The sequence below is a fragment of the Pollicipes pollicipes genome, unplaced genomic scaffold (assembly GCF_011947565.3).
Source record: "Pollicipes pollicipes isolate AB1234 unplaced genomic scaffold, Ppol_2.1 Scaffold_4028;HRSCAF=4733_pilon_pilon_pilon, whole genome shotgun sequence".
Lineage (NCBI taxonomy): Eukaryota > Metazoa > Arthropoda > Thecostraca > Pollicipedomorpha > Pollicipedidae > Pollicipes > Pollicipes pollicipes.
Genome location: NW_023596423.1, coordinates 1 through 17,381, shown reverse-complemented (window position 1 = coordinate 17,381; position 17,381 = coordinate 1). Strand labels below are relative to the sequence as shown.

Here is a 17,381-nt window from a genome sequence, read left to right as displayed (position 1 = left end):
CTACACGTGAAAGCGGGACGCGCGGCCGGCAGGAAGTCTGTTTAGCATGCTAGCGTAATGTAATACTTGCAAACATGAAACGTCACCAGCCAGCAACAATTCAGCCAGCTGTTGGAGAAGCTCCCGGACACCAAAGCTCGTCGGAATATTTGTGCAAGCTAGTCATTAAAGCGTATTTGTTGATGACCGGAGCTTGTGTTTTAGGACGGCAATGGCTGGTTTTTTATATCAGTGGTGGTTGCGGTTACTCTCCCATCTAGATTTCGCAGGTCACAGGTGTGATTTGTAACGCAGAATTGCTGTCAGAAATCAAGATGTCTCACTTTACAGGCATATAATCAGACTCTGAATGTTCAGTAACAGCCTGAAGATGGTGTTAATTTACGATAGTGGATCTGACAAAGATCAATTAACTTGAAACGTGTGCAGCTGGCTCGACCTTAGCTACAACAACCTAATAGCCCAATTCCAATTTTAAAACGGATGCAGCATTTAATCGGCGACGGCAGTGTATGAAAGGACCCAACCAGAAGAACTGCAAGCAATCAGGGTTTCATTAACAACCATTCCGTCGTGTTCGCAGTCGACACGGGGCCTTTAAAACCTTCAAGTATCGCATCGCACGGGCGTAGAAGACCATCGATCAGTCGTAGCTAGGCGTTGCTATCAAATGTAAAAATACTTGTTTGCGCGATTGGCCAATGACACAAACCAATTTGCAAGCAGCATTTTAATTCCAATCGCTACTGCAGCATTTGCTCAACGTTTGCATACCCTATGGCGAGAGTCTGAGCGACAAGAAAAAGTTTGGAAAGGATGGATGCCCGGTGAGGTGTTCCATATTGCACACAGGGTGATACGTAATTAAAGCAGATGTTCTTCATTTGTATGGAGGGAGGGGTCTGAACTGGGTTAGCCATTCTGAAGGCCATTCGGTGCAGTTCGCTGGCCTCCTCCTTACGGTCTAAACCGCTCTAGTTTCCGAGCTACACGCCCGCAAAGATGTGCAAACTCTTTTGGAGAGACTTTTTAAGGCACGCAGGCATCCATGACCCCATAAAAACATCATTCAAATCTTGCTATTCCATCAGGCATGCGGTGATCAATGCCAAAAAAATATAATTGTCGAGTCATTCATATATTGCGTTGGCGAGCACTATGTCCAGATATAAGGGTCGTCAATTGGCTCTCATTTAATGTTGTGTAAAGTACGATGACGCGTGCAAACAATAACGCATTGAGGGGCATATTAACTAAATAGAGAAAATGTGTTCGCTGGAACAGCCTATTCCACCTGAAAGTGCACAAAAAGTTATGACAAAGCTTACTTCATCATCTTTCATGTTTCTTGCTTTAATGTTTCCAACGTGGAACTTTGCCTATAAGAGCGTTTGAAATGGCCGAGAAGTTCGGCTGAGTCGGTGCAGTGCGCGCTCACCGGTATTGCTGGTCCGCTTGGGCTTTCTCGATTCTCTTGTCTTTCGCCCGCCGGTTTTGAAACCAAATCTTTATTTGCGTTTCAGTGAGATCCAGGCTTTCAGCAAGCTCAAATCTGAAAGCATATCCACCAAACTTTTATAAAACGCATCAGCTTGTTCGTAGCATCGTTCAATGATGTAAGGGCATGGCACCAAAAACACGTTGATGTCCTGTGCAGCGAATGGCTCGTCATGAACAAGCTAGGATATGATGGTTACAAAGATCTCAAACAATGACAAGAACGCATAACGAAAACCTTGGTATTTGTGTGTAGGTGGTATCCAGGCTTTCATCTAGCTGGAAGCCGGCTTGACATAGATAGAGCTTTGATTTTTTACCCGTATGTCACCTGCAGAACAGGGAGATATGACCAGCCCTTCTCCTCTAACGATTTCTCTCTGCCTCTCTCACATATCTACAGGGTTGCAGCCAAGGGAGTAGCCCGGGGCCTGTTCCCTTTGTAGGCCCGGATTTTCCATTGTTCACCTCAGATTGCCCCGACAGGAAGCTGAAAACCGGTGCGATTCGTATTCGCCGGGCTCCGAGCCCCTTCTTTGATGAAATTCTGGCCGCGCCCCTGCTTACCTCACTTATTTTCATCTATCCGTTTTCCCTGTAGGGTTTATTTTCCCTTTTTCCACCTTACCCGGACGTCTCACATCTGATTGATCTCTATTCCCTTTCCCACACAACTCCCTCCCTCCATCCTCCTCCTCCCTTCTCATCTCCCTCCGAAACAAGGGGCCGGGATATGTGCTCTTCTCTCCTTCTGACCTGCGAGGCCGGGAAATGTGCTCCCCTGTCCCTCTGACTCGTGGTGTCGGGAGTACCCTCTCCCCTCTTTCTGACCTACGGAGCCGGGTGCCCCTCCGCTCTGACCTGTCGGCCGGGAGATGTGCTCTCCTCTCCCTCTGACCTGCGAGCCAGCTGACATACCCCTTCTCCCTTGCCCCTTTTCATTGTGCCCACTTCTCTTGTGCCCTTTCCCTCCCGGCCCCTTCTTTATTGTTCCTTTTCTTTGAGGAACTTTCTCTCTTGCCCCTCTCCCTCGTGCCCCCTTTTCTCTTGTCCCTTGTCTTGGCGCCCCTCTCTCATTGATCTGGCAAACCGGGAGATGTGTTCCTTCTCGCTCTGACCTGCGCGGCCGGGAGATGTACTCGTTGCGGTGGTACTCCATCTCGAGCCGCAGCGTCTGCTCCGATGTGAAGGTGGTCCGCTGCCGCCGCTGGCGAGCGTCCTTCCTGCGCCGACGAGCGACTGCAACAGGCCGATCCCGTGTCCGTCAGCCAGCAACCGGGTAAAGATCGCATCGCAAAAGATCGTTAGCAAATGATCGTACACCAAAAGATCGCACGAATAAGACCACAATGCCAAAACATCCCACGGGGTAAACCCCGTATGGATAGAAGTGGTATGGCAGTCCATACTGGGTGCTCTTCGCACGAGATGAAGGTCGTATGGCTGACTTCGCTTCCTAGGCATGGCTTCGCAGGAGGGCTCGACTTATAGTCAGCGCGTCAGATCAACGAGCGGCGTCGCCTATCCCCAGCAATAAGCGGGCGAAAGCGGAAGAATGCCTGGTTGATACTCTGTCCGGCTTCGCAGATACTGATCGATGCCGTGGATATCTGGGAAGGAAATTAAAAGGAGCAGACTGGCAGACCAAAGTCGGCCAATGGAGCATGGCTCCACCCCTAGAAAATGAGGGCTGTGGGGCTTTCGGAACTTGGCGTGCATTAAGGTTTGATATCGGATTCATCTCTAAAGGTACAATGATCCTTGTGGGCAAAAAGATCATGATTTTGTTTGCACCGATCTTAAGCACACCCTAAGAATGCTCGGCACCCCATCTCCTCCGAGAATCCAGTAGGAAGTGCATGCATTGTGCTTGAATGTACCTATGGCGTGAATGCCATGGCTAGAGATGACTGTAAAAAATGTGATCCAGAACCTAATGCGCTCCAAAACCACACGACCTCCTTCGGCAAAGCAAGAAGAGGGGCTCTGCGGCTGTGCACATTCCGCAGTACCCCATAGCACTTCGTCATTGAAATGCGGCGATCCGGGTGGCTCGACCATTTGAAATTCATCAATAATGACAGACTAATTAAAGCCACTTCCGCCGCGGAAATGGGCGCTTGCAGTTGCCGACGCATCATTAGGATTTCGACCGGGCGCCGCGTAATCGGGGATAATTTCCATCACGTGACTGGCCTGGGTAGGGCACTTGCCACCAGTGATTGTGTTATCCTGTCGCTGTCTGATGGTCGTTCCAAAATCAGGTCATGCTGGGAAGTTGTGTTGACGGAAGCTCTGGGTTGCGCCGATGCATAAGACTGGGAAAATGGGCCGGTCATTAACGCAGGCATTTTGAGGATCTGTAGAATATTCCATAAAGGCGTGACGCTTGCCAACAAATAGTTTTATGAGAAATATGATATGATTTGTGTCAAAACATTCGTACCAATAACACAACAGTTCGTAATTTGTACAGCCTATAGGGCATGTCTATGGTTTGCTTATGGTTTGGTATAAGGCATATCGATGTTTATTTCACTTCGTTTTGGAGAAAGTTACGCCAGGCAACATGACTACTAGTGCAAAAATGCATCACTATCTAGGGAGGTACGCGGAGTTTAAATGGCGGGGCATAAAATGTTTCCTGAAAACCGAGTTCAGTGCCTTCAGGTGCCTTAGAAAACCTCAGGTGCCCGCAGCCTCCGGGATGTCATAAAACAACATGGCATGCCCTCGATCTTCCTAGTTTAACGCAAATACCTGGAACTTCGTTCAGTCCCGGACATAATAAATTAATGCGTGCCACAAATGTGGTAAGGGGGGAGGGGCACGTGTCTCCGGAGGTGACTATATGCTGCAAGCCCGTTGATCTATTTCATTCACCCTGACTGAATGCCAAAGTTTTGGAAGGATATTTTTGATTTCATTGACTTTAACGGCTCGCCCGCGCCGCAATCAGGTGGAGTGCTCTGCCGCGCGGTGTTTTGCAGCTTAGCTGGTTTCAAACTTGGAGGCCTGTTCCAATGAAAGGTTCCATCAAATTTGGGTCGAGACAGCCATAGGATGCAGCTGACGCCATGGTTTTTGCTCGTTGCACTTGGCCTGCCAGGAAGATGGCAAACGTTTGTGGATCAGCTCCCAAATTCATCAGACGATGTCTAATCTGACGTCAGCGAGGCGCTAGGCCGTGACGTCACTTCTCTCCGACCCCGGAACTATCCGTCATAGGCTATTAATTTAGTGGCCAGAAATTACCGGCATGGCTATTACTACCCGGGGTAATGACGTTGCGTTTACCTAGAGAGGAGAATGGCAGTTGGCTGGTGTCGGTCCAGTGGACGATGGATGTCGGCTGTCGGACATTTAAACTAACCACGGCCAATCAAGAGTCAATTGGGATGAAATCAATAGGAACGCAGCTCAGCACTTTTTAGCTAACAGACACCGACGAAGAACTGTGGCTGACGATGTTCATCCCATGGTTATGCGGCAGCTAATTATGTGAGCCATTCAATGTCATGCAAGAGGAGGGTTATAAGCATGCAAAGACACATCTCAGTATTCGAAAAGAATGCTGTGGAGGAAGCCGTTTGATGTCACTAACAACGGAATACAAGGACGCGATACAGTTTGCAGGTGGGACGTGATGCAACGGTTTTCCAAGGCATAAGAAAATATGTGCATCGGAGCCTTCATGACGATTAATGTTGTTTTATTGTGGTAAGCTCTGGTTCCATGAGATCGTAAAAGCAAACCTTGTGCCAGTTACATCATGTTCGCAGGGATGAACGCAGAAATGCGTAATAGGGGAAGGGCAAAACAAAGCAAAACGAAAATGCCGAAAACCCAGGTTACCTCGGCGCATGCACGGAATTCCTTAAATGCCGTAAAACAACATCACATTTTTGGGGGATTTGTTTAGCTTTACTTGTCATTCGTGAATTTGTAATTGTCGGCAAGTATCCAAACACACATCAATGCAAGCAATATATTTGGCTTCAGCTGGGCTAGTTGATATAAAATTTAGTAATGATCATATATAAGATTTCCGAAATAGGTACGTGTGTGTGTGTGTGTGTGTGTGTGTGTGTGTGTGTGTGTGTGTGTGTGTGTGTGTGTGTGTGTGTGTGTGTGTGTGTGTGTGTGTGTGCGTGTGTTACATTCATAGAGCCATCCACAATGGAGCGTGGCTATTATAGCCCCGTGTCTAACGTACATGAGTAAGAACACGTAGGAAGAAAAAATGTAGTAATTTGTATATTCAATAATTTAGTAGTAATATATAACATGTCCGCTAGTGTTCCGCTAAGCTCTATCTCCCTTAGTTTAAAAACCGCATGGGGGGGGGTAGTATTGCCCCAGACCCCACCCTTTCTATCAATTCGCGGTATGAAAACGGCGAATCAGGGTGAGGGTTAAGATCAAGCACGTCTTTAAATCGGCACGTACCCCAACCAATAAAATGTCGGATGTCTTTTTTCGCTCCGTTTGTTAGCGCAGAAGCCGAGGTGCTGAAGCCAGGCCTGGAATCACGTTCATATTTTGGATTTGTTGATGGAATTTCCGAAGCAAACTTCTAACAACACCAATAGCACATTTAGACAAAGACACGGGGATTACGTAGATCATGAGATATGTTGGATCTCTGCATGGTATCTGCGGCTTAATTAAGAACCATCATCGCCCCCATCAGGACAGGTAAATGTGCACGCGGCCGAAGTCCCTCGCGTCCGTCCCGGTATCGCATTTGCCGCCCATGCGGGCCGGGAATGGATTTAGGGGGCGAGCCCAGCCTATCCAGTTTCATTTAGCCCAATTTGGCCGCGGTCAGGCGACAGGAAATCAGCGGCTTCCGGTCGCTGTGTCGCCCTGTTTTTCCGGCCGGTGGTGACACGCGTCCCGTGCGCGAGCCGGCCGCTTCACCGCCACCCCGCCCCGGGCTCGTGCCGGCCCCGTAACCGCCACTCTGGTCAGCGGCCGGCGGAGCCGGAGGGGAAGAACGTCACCAAAGTCGTCGTCACAAATGAGAGTTGTCATGTTTTCAGGTATGGTGATGGACTGGAGGAAAGCTTTCACGCCGGAAGTGAACGCATCGCTCCGGTATTGATCGGGTGGCTGGACGCGTGGCGCTGTGGGTTAACACCATCAGCCGATGATCACATATTTTCTCGTCAGTGAAGAGTAGACAGTCGGACGGCAGGCCGCTAATACAACCGCACGTGGCCACCAGTGTGTCGAATTATCTGGCCGTTCAGAGTAAATGCCGTAATTTGTTCCAGAGGTGTGAAATTGGCGCGCGCGGCCCGTCGCCGCGCCGGTCGGCCCGGCCATCCGCCACGTGCCAGACGCGGTCCGACGGCCGTCATTAAAGGCATCTCGCCGGCATTGAATTATCACCGGCGCCCGTTCGATTGCGGTGTTTTAAAGTGACAGCGCGCTGGCTGACCGGCGAGAGGGCCTATTTGGAGGGGGGAGGGGGCGGCTGCAGCTGCCGACAGCGGCCAGCCGTCGGCGTGTGCCGCTGTCGAGAGCCGCGGGGGGGGGGGGTGCGCCGCGGAGGAGGGGGGTGCGCCGCTCTCGGTGTGATATCTGGTCAGCAAACGAGACGAGTTAGTGCACTTTGCCGCACAGTTTGTGCGAGTCAGAGGAATCGCTGAGAAGTGGTCTAGAACTAGCTGGCTTCGGTATCGCCTGATACTAATCGAACGAGTTTGGAAAAAGACAAAATATTTGGATCGTCTTAGCTTCAGAACATGCAAAATGTGCGTGGCTAGAGATCCCAAGATGGTTGAGAATATCAGAACCCCCCAAATCGAAAACTGATATCTTGTTGCCGGCATGACATGGTTACATTTGGAGCATAACTATGTCGCTGACATGTCATGTCGCTGTCGCATGTGTCGCTGTCATGTCATGTCGCTTCACACTGGGCTGAAATGCTACGAGCAAAAGCGAATGAGAAGTTGCGGATCGGTAGTACAATGCGGTGGCAGATGCAACAGCATGGTAACTAGATGAAACAAAGCGTTTGATGATGGGCCGGCGGTTTGGCATGCATTTTGTGTGCCGTCATGTAATGGTAAAGAGAGGGAGATAGGAATGAAAATCCATGAAAGGAAGCGTTTTTCCAACGGGACCCAGCAGAGTATATACACCACACCACCCATCGACCTATTGGTCCATATCGCCCACGCGTCTGTGCCAAGCATGCATAAATACATCGATCTAAGATTTTGCCGTTCTCAGTCCAGCCTCTTCAGTCCCACACATAATCAATTTTCAGTTAAGCATCGGTACACACCAGTGCATTGTCGGGGCTGCCTGCTGACAGCTACCATGTGTACCATTCATCAGCTGCCACTATAATCAACCGCTTCAGTTACATATCAGACGTTTGAATGCCAATGGCTCCTTGTAGGTCGCTCGATCGTCAATGGATGTGGACTCTGAAAAGTCTACACGCTGCGAAACGAGTTCGGAAGAGCTGGCGTTGAAAACCGGATAAAATAAACATCACACATTTCATTCCATCACTTACTGATGGCGGGAGGCATGAAAATCTCGAGAAAATTCATCGGCAACTTTTGGTATCAGAGATGGCGATGCAGGTCGCTGCTGCCTGTGTTCGTTATAATTGCCATGTTTATGTCATTCGGGAGTTTCATGTATGTAAGGAAAATCCTTACAGACGCTACGTAAGACTTCCGACGAATGTCATAGTGAAGCGCCAACGCCTTAACAGGACAATTGACAGCACTTGAGCCTTAGTGACATCTTCATCCGATTGCAATTTGGGAAGTGGACGCTGGTGTGTTTGCCACTGCACGGAATCAAACTAAATCTCCGTCAATATCCGCATCGTTTCGTGGTATAACGTCGTGGGTTCGCTCTTTCGCTGGGCTGATTGGGACACCCAGCAGTTTCGTAGCAAGCCTACAGTGAGCCCCCGTGGCGAGCGCCTCGACCGGAAGTGCCTCCCACGCCAACCGACGGTAAGATATGCTGTATCAGCTCTGCATGGCGACGCAGGCCAGTGCGGTACCAGACCATACCCCGGGCAGGGCAGCGATCACTCTGGATGATGCCAGGTGTTTGGAACAGACTGATATGCCACGGAACATGCCTTTTTGCACTCGTTTGGTTAGTTAACGGTAGATAGTGTCGGAAGTCATGCGCATTGACCAAACCGCCGCTAGGTGGAAGGCTAACTGCTTTTTGTCAAACACTGTTGCGTTGTGCTGGATCGGTTTCGGCTTTTAGATAATGAGCTTACATCATCCACTTAATACTACCGTGCATCCATGTTATCCATAATCCTCACACGAAGTTAATTTTGCACTCGCTGATATGTGGCAAATAATTTATTAATCACCACAGGATTTAAAGTTGGAGCAGTTTGTAGACAAAATGACGCAGAAGGCATCCGACTGTTCTAGCTGACTCTGATTGAATACCTTTCAGTACCTGCAGGGGCGGCCCGACGGAGATGGAGGTAGAATTTTTAGGGATCTACTGTTTACGGGGGCTCCTGAGCAATGTCGTATTCAAGAGAGCTACCGGGGCACATACCCCCTATCAAACATGTGCATGAATCAAAATCCATGGGAACATGCGTCGACAGTCAAAAGCACAGTATGGGGGCTTCTGATTAATACAGGGGGCTTCTCAATTCACCAAAGAACCTTCCTAACCCAGACAGGGGCTTCTAATGTGTTATAAATATATCGATAAGTGTGTTCTTATCGAGGACAGGATCCCTCAGATTCATCAAGGGGACTCCAACTAATTCATGGAGGAGACTCCAAATCTAGCAAAGGGTCTCGTTAACCCAAAACAGGGCAACGTCACCAGGAACGGTGGCCTTCTGATGCATAAATTGACCGCCCTGTTGCAAAATGTGGGCCTGCTGGTGTATTTATAAAGGTCACTTCCCAATCCTGTACAGGGGCGTGCTGATCCATCGAGGGGCCAAACCAGGAAAGGGGCCTCCTTAAAACCAACTCGGGCCTCTCATAGTTGTTCGTGAGCAAGAGCACACTATTGCCTGCCTCTCTGCCCCCTCCCGTTTGCTTCGCGGCCCTTTAGTACATGCACATGTTGATATAGCTTAACGAATAAAGCGAAGTGTTTTTTTTCCTTTCTCCAACCGGTGAGATGGCTTAAAATACCAACACTGAAAACATTGGCACGCGTCCTGAAATGTCAAAACAAAACTAGATTACTATTTTCTTGTTCGAGTCAGCATCTTGATAACTTTGTGGAAATAGGCGTCACGCTAAGGACGTCGCGTGGAAAGGAACACCGTGAAAACCTAATGCTCCCTTCTCAAGTATTCGGCGTCTGGCCTCTAATAACAAAAATAGTGTCAAATGGCGGTTTGTACCGATACCTCTTTGAGATGCTACGCGCATCGGGGGAGAGCTAGTTAAGGCGCATTGTTGCTATCAGAATGTGAGCCAGCATTATTCAAGCATTATCTGTTAAACTTGTGTGAGATGTAAAAACTGCATTAAACTCCTTTTAGCACCGTAACCTCCTGTTTTCCTGGTGGCAGCACAAAAAGCAAAAGGTGAGGCGGTGAAGTGAGCAAAAAAAAAAAACGATGGAAATAAGGTAGCAAAAGCCCAGGGTATCAAAAACGGGCACAAAAAAGCAAAACGAAATGAGGACACGCGGAAATATTATAATCATATATAGGTGTAAAATTCAGCGGGGATGATATTACACAGAGAAAAATTCGGGCCTAGAAATCAAAAGGGGATAACATTTAATAAGGATGAGCGATGAAAGGGAAGTTCAAAAGACGGAACCTCAAAGAGGATGCAAGCCAACAGGGGTAAAGATCAACAAAGGAAATGTCAGAAAGGGGAAACCCAAACTGCGAAAACTCAAATGAGGAACTGCAAGAAAGGCGTCTTTGTACACTTATTGAAAACATAAATATAATTGTTTGCCAGACGGGCGATTTTGTACTTCAGTCAGAACACGGAAACCGTCCTCTGTTGTCCAACTGCTACTCTGCTGTGACTTGAGATAGCCAGGCAGTAAACAGCTCTGGGTAATCCTAGTAAAACTGCATCATGCTGCAGTGATTAATCACTGGCGCATCCGCTGCAGTAAGAGGACCGTCACCGTCTGGTGACAGAGAAAATGGAATCGAAAGGCCTAATGGTTATCCTTTCTAGTGCAATATGGTGATACGTGACACAATGTGCAAGCGCTCACACTGTTTTTACAGTCATTCACCCGAAACGGCCAGCTCATCGAAACGAATGTCTGGCTGAATAAGTTTGAAATCGTTCGTTACTAAATTTCAGGCCACTGTCGGCCGTGTCGTCAGGTCACTGGTCGATGACCTGGTTCTCAAGGGTCTGCACGGTAAAATGTTGGAAAATATGTGCCCTGTGACGCTCTTGTGGCTCTCCGTGCGTATAATTTTTCACATGGTTCGGCATGCACGAAGTGGTCCTGTAGTGTACAGCAATGATATCCATATCTTTGGTAATGGTCATCGATGTCAAAGTGACATCGCTTTAGCCCTACCACAGTCATTCTGTAATGGACCGAAATTAATCGCCTGCATGCTGTGAACATTGATGTGCCTGAGTGTCATGGACTAGTTGTGCAGGGTGGACTTATAAAGAATGTGATTAGGGGTTATTTGAAACACAGGCCATGTCAGATCAATAACAAAGGGGATTAGTTAAGTCAGCAATCCTTCCTCGGTGTATCGTTATGATTGTCGTTTTGCCATCAGGAGTTTTGAGCGCAAGGTCAGTTCATGGAAAATCATGTAATGACCGCGGATGATCTTACATTACCCGTTGTGAGCAACTCAGTTCATACATTGAACCAGCTTTGCTTTACGGGCACATGGAAAACTGTCATGTGACGGCAGCAACATGATTTGAATTTGGAAAATGACAACTTTTTGCAGCCTGGCAGGTCCACTTTTCTACATGACTTATGATAACCAAAAAGAAATGAAGATGAGAAATGCTCAGGAACACGCAGTACCTTCTGGTACTATGAAGATGGTTATTTTCAGCAAAAAAGCCGTCATGATTTTTTTTCAATTTGACATTCGTCTTTGTTACGTCGCCCCTCATGATTTTTATCATTTCAAGTTTGCTGTACTTTTTCCATTTGGGTTTTCTGTTTGGATCATTGCTTGACCATGTTTCTTGTCAGCCATGCTTCGTACGAAGACATTGATGACAAAACAGACTTGTTGATGACTGAACCTTTTGATGACCGTTGATGACTACTTTTTTACATTCACGACACACGGCGTGGTAGCCGACGCGGTCGGTGGCCTTGGACCTCACACGTTTCGCAATAACTGGACATCAGTACTAGGGAAAGGCACGACAAGATCCGACGTAACCTTAAGGTCAGGAAGGAAGGTTAGCACTCCACTTTTGCGGACGTTCCTAAGCCACTACGAAAGCGATGCAAATCACCTTATGTAACGGACGCAATTCCAGGAATCCCAGGACATCCCTAAAATGGCTTTAGCGACTAGAAGTTGTGGATGCAGGACCCACAAGATACTATTACAAATTAAATGCGACCAGTCGTGTACATCCACCCGAAATGCCATAGCTCCCTGGTCCGGTGACGGATTCCTGGCTGCGTCCCTCCAGCCGGGCCGTACTCACAGAAGGCTGGCAGGCCGCCGAAGTGCAGGTCGAAGGGCCGCAGCGTCTCCGGCGAGTGGAACGGCATGAACGGGAAGTACGGCACGCGGGCCGGCTCGTACGGCGGCGGCGGCGCCGCCCCGGGCGGCGGCGGCAGGCCCGGCGGCAGCGGCGGCGGCGCGCCGGTCGGCGTCAGCGGCGGCGAGTGGGGCGGCGCGGGCGGCGGTGGCACCGCCCGCTCGCCGCCCGCCGCCGCCGCCCACCTCCGGCTGAAGTGGAAGCGCGGGAAATCCGCCGGCGAGTCGTCCGAGGTGGGCGTCAGCGACGGCGCGCCGGGGCTGGCTGAGCCGGCGTCCGGGGGCGCCGGCCCACCGCCGGCCGGTGTCTGCTCGGCGGCGCCCGGCGGCACCGTCAGGCTGGGGCTGCCGGTCGCCTCCGGGCGACGCTCGCAGGAGGGTACGGACACCGCCGGCTTCGAGCCGCACTGGCTGGCGACCATGCTGCGTGAGCGGTGTGAAGAGCTGCCGAGAAGCTGATTCTGTCGAAGGTGCCCCGACGGCTAGGTCAGGCTGGTCCGTTTCCCCAAGTGAAACGCCTCCCCGATGCGAGTTTCCGATGCCCGGCCCCCGCTGGTGGGCGGAGCGTAGTGATGCTCGTGACGTCATCGATGGCACTGGCCAATCGGCGTAGAGGCGCCCGGCAATTGCGCTCGTCCGAAACGCCGGCGGCCCTCATTGGGCACTGGAACGGACGGTGATAATGGCAATCGTATAACCAGGCGCTGCTTGTGGCTGCTCTGCCCGGTTACAATGTGACAGTCACGGCTTGAGCTGAGGAGAGCTGGCCAGTTCGACTCAGCACGTCTGATTTGACTGGTGGCTCGACTGCAGCTACAATTTATTTCAAATAGCCATAGTTGTCTGACCTGTTTTCAATCCAGGCGTACGCTTGGGGTTATTAGCCAGTCGGATTCTACACTATCCAGTCATCGACTTACGAATGCAGTTCTCAACGGCAGATTTTCCGGGCGGTGGGGGGGCCTTGTGGGTGGCGAGCCATCGCGAGATGCGTGCGGGACACCCCTCGCAGGGGCGGCTACATGCTGGTCAGTGGCGGGAGGTGCTGGCGGTCACGAATCCAGGGCAGTTAGGGGCGTTGATTGCTGTTGATCGAATACGCACGCTGTCCTGCATTTAGTGCGTGAGGATTCATTGGGTTGCAATTATTAGAACAGCGTGATATCCTGTCTGCCGTTACAAACTCAAATTGTCCTTTGACCAAATGTAGTAAGCGGTAGAATGTATTGAGAAGTCAATGACTTAGGTGTACAAGCCGCCATACGGTCTCTTGTCGAAGCTATCTGATCACGAAGCGGCAAAAACTGCAAATGATAGTGATGAGCAAGGTAGGTGACCCTATCCATAGAGAAACCTTGTGAACTGGCTTTTTCAACTGTATGGAAAACGCCATTCCTCAAGAAAAAAATCGCAAAACACTGTTTTCCGGTGAGAATCAGAAAAACTTTGTCTAGTTACCTAACAGTAACGTCAAAATATTGATTTAACCAAGGCCATATAAGTCAATTTAACAGGTGTCGCTCCACCTCAATCGACTGGAGTATTTGAAGGGGGATAACGATTGTGGCCCACGCTGAATGGAAATCTCGCGACACGCTCGTAAACAGGGCGGTCCGTCACGCCGTACTCCAGTCGGGGCATCATCCTGCTCTAGCACAGCTTTGTGATGCTCAATGGAGAGTTGTGTGACCTCGGATCCTTTTCAGAAATAAGATATCATCATCGGCTGTTACCCACTCAATTGTTTCCATATTTATGGCTGTAAATACTCTCATAAATGGCTTGAAATGTTCCGGGCTTTTATTCGCTTCAGTGCCGACAGACCCAACTTCTCATGTTTCGAAGATGACCGAACTAATACGGTCTGGGGCTGCTGTACATTTGCAACAGTGGTGGGGAGCAACTCGAGGTTTTGTACTGAAAACTCCACTTCACCGTTATCTCAGGCTCACAGAGCTTCTCACATTGCGTGTAACAACATCACATTACGTGTAACAATCTACTTATTTTTAGGTGCCTACTTCCATCTTTAAACTGCCAATATTTGTTTATGTGTATATCCATGTCCGTAATAGTTTGATGATGTTGTACTGCGCCCAGTACCACCTCCCTTGAATATGACCGTGTTTTCAGTATTCTCCATTTTCATGCCATATTTCTCCCTTTTTATAAAAGTCTTTGAGCCCCCGACCAGCGTCCATGGTCCGGGGGCCCAAAGACATTGCAACAATGGCTGGGGGGGGGGGGGTCCTGACCAGGGAAGATGGTTAAAACTGCTCGCAAAAAACGAAGCAGAGGATTTTCATCGAATTTGACCCACTCCCCTTTCAAAGTTGGAAGCTAGGGCTCTAACTGGATAGGAAACTACACCCCGCTCCTGACCACCTTGTACCTAGGTGTTTTTTTTCAGCTCTGTTTGTCTTGATGCTTTTTAGGATCTTTCTACTGCCTCAAGATTCTTCGAATTTCCCGGAACTCTCTAGGAAAGAACCCTGGATCGGTTCTGGTCGTTGCGCATGCACATTAACAAATATTCGGACGGCATCGTCACAAAGGTGGCCCAGGTAGCGCTGTGTCGCCAATGCCGCTTCATGGTCACCTGGTATCCCCGCTAGCCCGGGCAATTCGAACTCCTGTTGGCGACGCCCTAAGCCTGCAGACGTGTGCACCTTATCCCGGGCGGCGGGGGGCGGGGGGGGGTCAGAGGGGAGGGGGGCAGCGTGCTTCTGCGCACAGCACAGCGTGTCTGTAAGCGAGACGGCCGCCCGTGCCGGCCGTGAGTCCCCAGCCCATTGGTGGCGCCCGAGGACGGCGCGCGTGCCGGGCCGCTGTCGGCAGACAGAGCGGCTAACTGGATCCAATCAGCGGCCGAGCCAGCCCAGCCGTGGCCGAGTGCAAGCGGCTGATCCTCTCTCGGGGCTGGCCCGGCCGCCGCCAGCTGACGGTTGCCACGGCTGGCGGCGGCGGCGCAGCGGCGCGCGGCGCGCGCACCGGGCCCTATTAGAGGGGAGGCTAAACTGCTGCTGATCGCCGCCCAGCGCTGGATAGGGAGATAAATAGGAGGCAATGCGGCGGGTGAGTTGGATATGAGGGATAACGTTTCATGTGGAATTGGAACAATTATGATGGCAGGTACGGCTGGCATTATCCCACAAAACACGTTGGCCACAAATATACGGCAAGGCGAAAATGAACGTACACTGTAAAGGAACATGTTCGTGCTCTGCCTCAGCCTTGCCTCACGGTGAGCACTGATCATGCACACGTGATGCATGAGGGTCATGCCGATTGATCCCTGTGTCTTATGCGCAATTAGCGTCGTACGCAAAGCCTTCTCATGTTGCAAAGCGCGCGTTCTTGTGGTGATATGGATTGTGTACTTGCGAGTTTCCTCTACTCACATCTCGTAGATCATTAGCGCATTACGGGTTTGTCCAACAGCAGTCAACCGCGGTGCAGGTTTGTCATGCTTATCAATCCGCCGTAGTCGCATCCGCAGTCAATATCAGTATCTATATTAACGGCATATATGCACAGCTATCCTCTACCAAAGCCTCAGTTATCGCATTGAAAAGTTGCAAGACCCATGATACAAAAAACAGCCGACGGGAACAGGAACACCATCTTCACGGCGTTTCCTGAGGCCATGGCTCCCGTTTCGTGCAGGTGCAGGCGGCTGCGACGTCGGAACAGCTAGAACATGATGCCGCCCATGGGCATGCCGCTGGCGTAGTCGGCCAGCCCGTCGCCGATGCCACCCATGATGGCACCTACGTTACCCATCTGGTCCATGCCCTGGCCCATCATTTGCTTCATCGGCCCCATGGCGCTCTTGAAGCCCTTCACCATGTCCGTGATGCCTTCACACTGGCCCTCGGCCATCTGCAGCATCATATCTTCGTAGGCGGCCATCCACTGTTTCCACTCGCTGTACGAAGGCATGGCGAACCCCATCGAGGTCACCATCTTCTCCATCATACGGTAACCTGCCAGAAAGACGCAGAGGCCTATGTAAAAGTTGGTAGTGCATGCGTGCTATAGGCAGGTTTTTGCTGTTTTGCTATCAGCTGATCGTGTTTATTTGCATCGGGGCAAGGTTATATTACCTGCTACCTTGTCGAACGATAAACACACTCCATACCTGCATGACAGAACGGGTAAAAGATATAAACAAAAGCACTCTGTTAGCCTATTATGACCTGCCACCATACCCGTAGGCTGAAAGCTCATCGGCATGCATACGGCAGGTGACGTATGCGGGACCCGGGTCTGACCCGCGCCCGGGGTCACCAGGGTTCCACGGAAAGAGGAGCGTCATGAGGGTACATCTAGACCCCGGACCCGGTCTGACGCGCGCCGGGGTCACCAGGATTCCACGGAAAGGGGAGCGTCATGTGGGTACATCTAGACCCCGGACCCGGTCTGACGGGTGCCCGGGGTCACCAGGATTCCACGGAAAGGGGAGCGTCATGTGGGTACATCTAGACCCCGGACCCGGGTCTGACCCGCGCCCGGGGTCACCAGGATTCCACGGAAAGAGAAGCGGCATACGGGTACATCTAGATGAGGCTGCAGCCTATGTTTGTGCCAGCGCATAATGTAAGTTCCTGGCCAAGCCCCACGCAGATTCAGAACAATCAGGTAGACAACTTCTGGCCTCGCACACCACCAGGACCTGACGACTATACTGCACCCATGATGTTCAATAGGAGAGCCATTTTGATTTGATCAGGCAGAATGCGTCAAGAAAGACTGCTGAAAGCTGGAGATTTGTTTCATCTCACAATGTACAACAGGGGCTGGCTAACACTCTTTTCACATTCTTTGGGTTGGGCAACTGGTCTTCTTGCCTCCTGTTTCTGAACTCCTGCCGTCATATTCACAAAGGCGTTCTCCCAGTGTCAATGTCAATTGTCAACTGTGTCAATGTGGATTGCCACATTGACACAAACGAACTCTACAAGACGTCCGTCATCCAAATGGTCATTCAAGCTCTCTCAGTCTGGACAGATTTTAATTCGTTTTGCTTACTCCTGAGCTACATTTGCTTTGCAGGATGTGTGCTCAGAGTATCAACACACATTCTCACGAAATTGGAATCGCTGCGTATTTTTTAAAGTTAAACGTAGTTCTTTCTGATCTGCTGAGGTTCTCCCAATCAGGTATA

The 17,381-nt window shown here is 50.3% G+C and overlaps 1 protein-coding gene across 1 annotated transcript; it reads right to left on the bottom strand.

Annotated features, from left to right (window-relative positions):
- Positions 1 to 1,434: 1,434 nt before the first annotated feature.
- Positions 1,435 to 12,225, bottom strand: LOC119094823 (homeobox protein rough-like). The gene is made up of 3 exons (XM_037217747.1): positions 12,159 to 12,225; positions 2,616 to 2,736; positions 1,435 to 1,552 (listed from the first exon to the last, which is right to left on the bottom strand). The coding sequence occupies exons 1-3, from the start codon at positions 12,223 to 12,225 to the stop codon at positions 1,435 to 1,437; spliced, it is 306 nt and encodes a 101-aa protein (XP_037073642.1).
- Between the last annotated feature and the right edge of the window lie 5,156 nt (positions 12,226 to 17,381).

Coding starts and splice junctions, on each gene's coding strand:
- LOC119094823 (XM_037217747.1), bottom strand. CDS start 12,225: ATGCCGTTCCACTCGCCGGAGACGCTGCGGCCCTTCGACCTGCACTTC. Junction 2,737..12,158: donor CGGCGGCCTGCCAGCCTTCT/GTGAGTACGGCC, acceptor GGCCTGTTGCAG/TCGCTCGTCGGCGCAGGAAG. Junction 1,553..2,615: donor TACATCTCCCGGCCGCGCAG/GTCAGAGCGAGA, acceptor ATATGCTTTCAG/ATTTGAGCTTGCTGAAAGCC.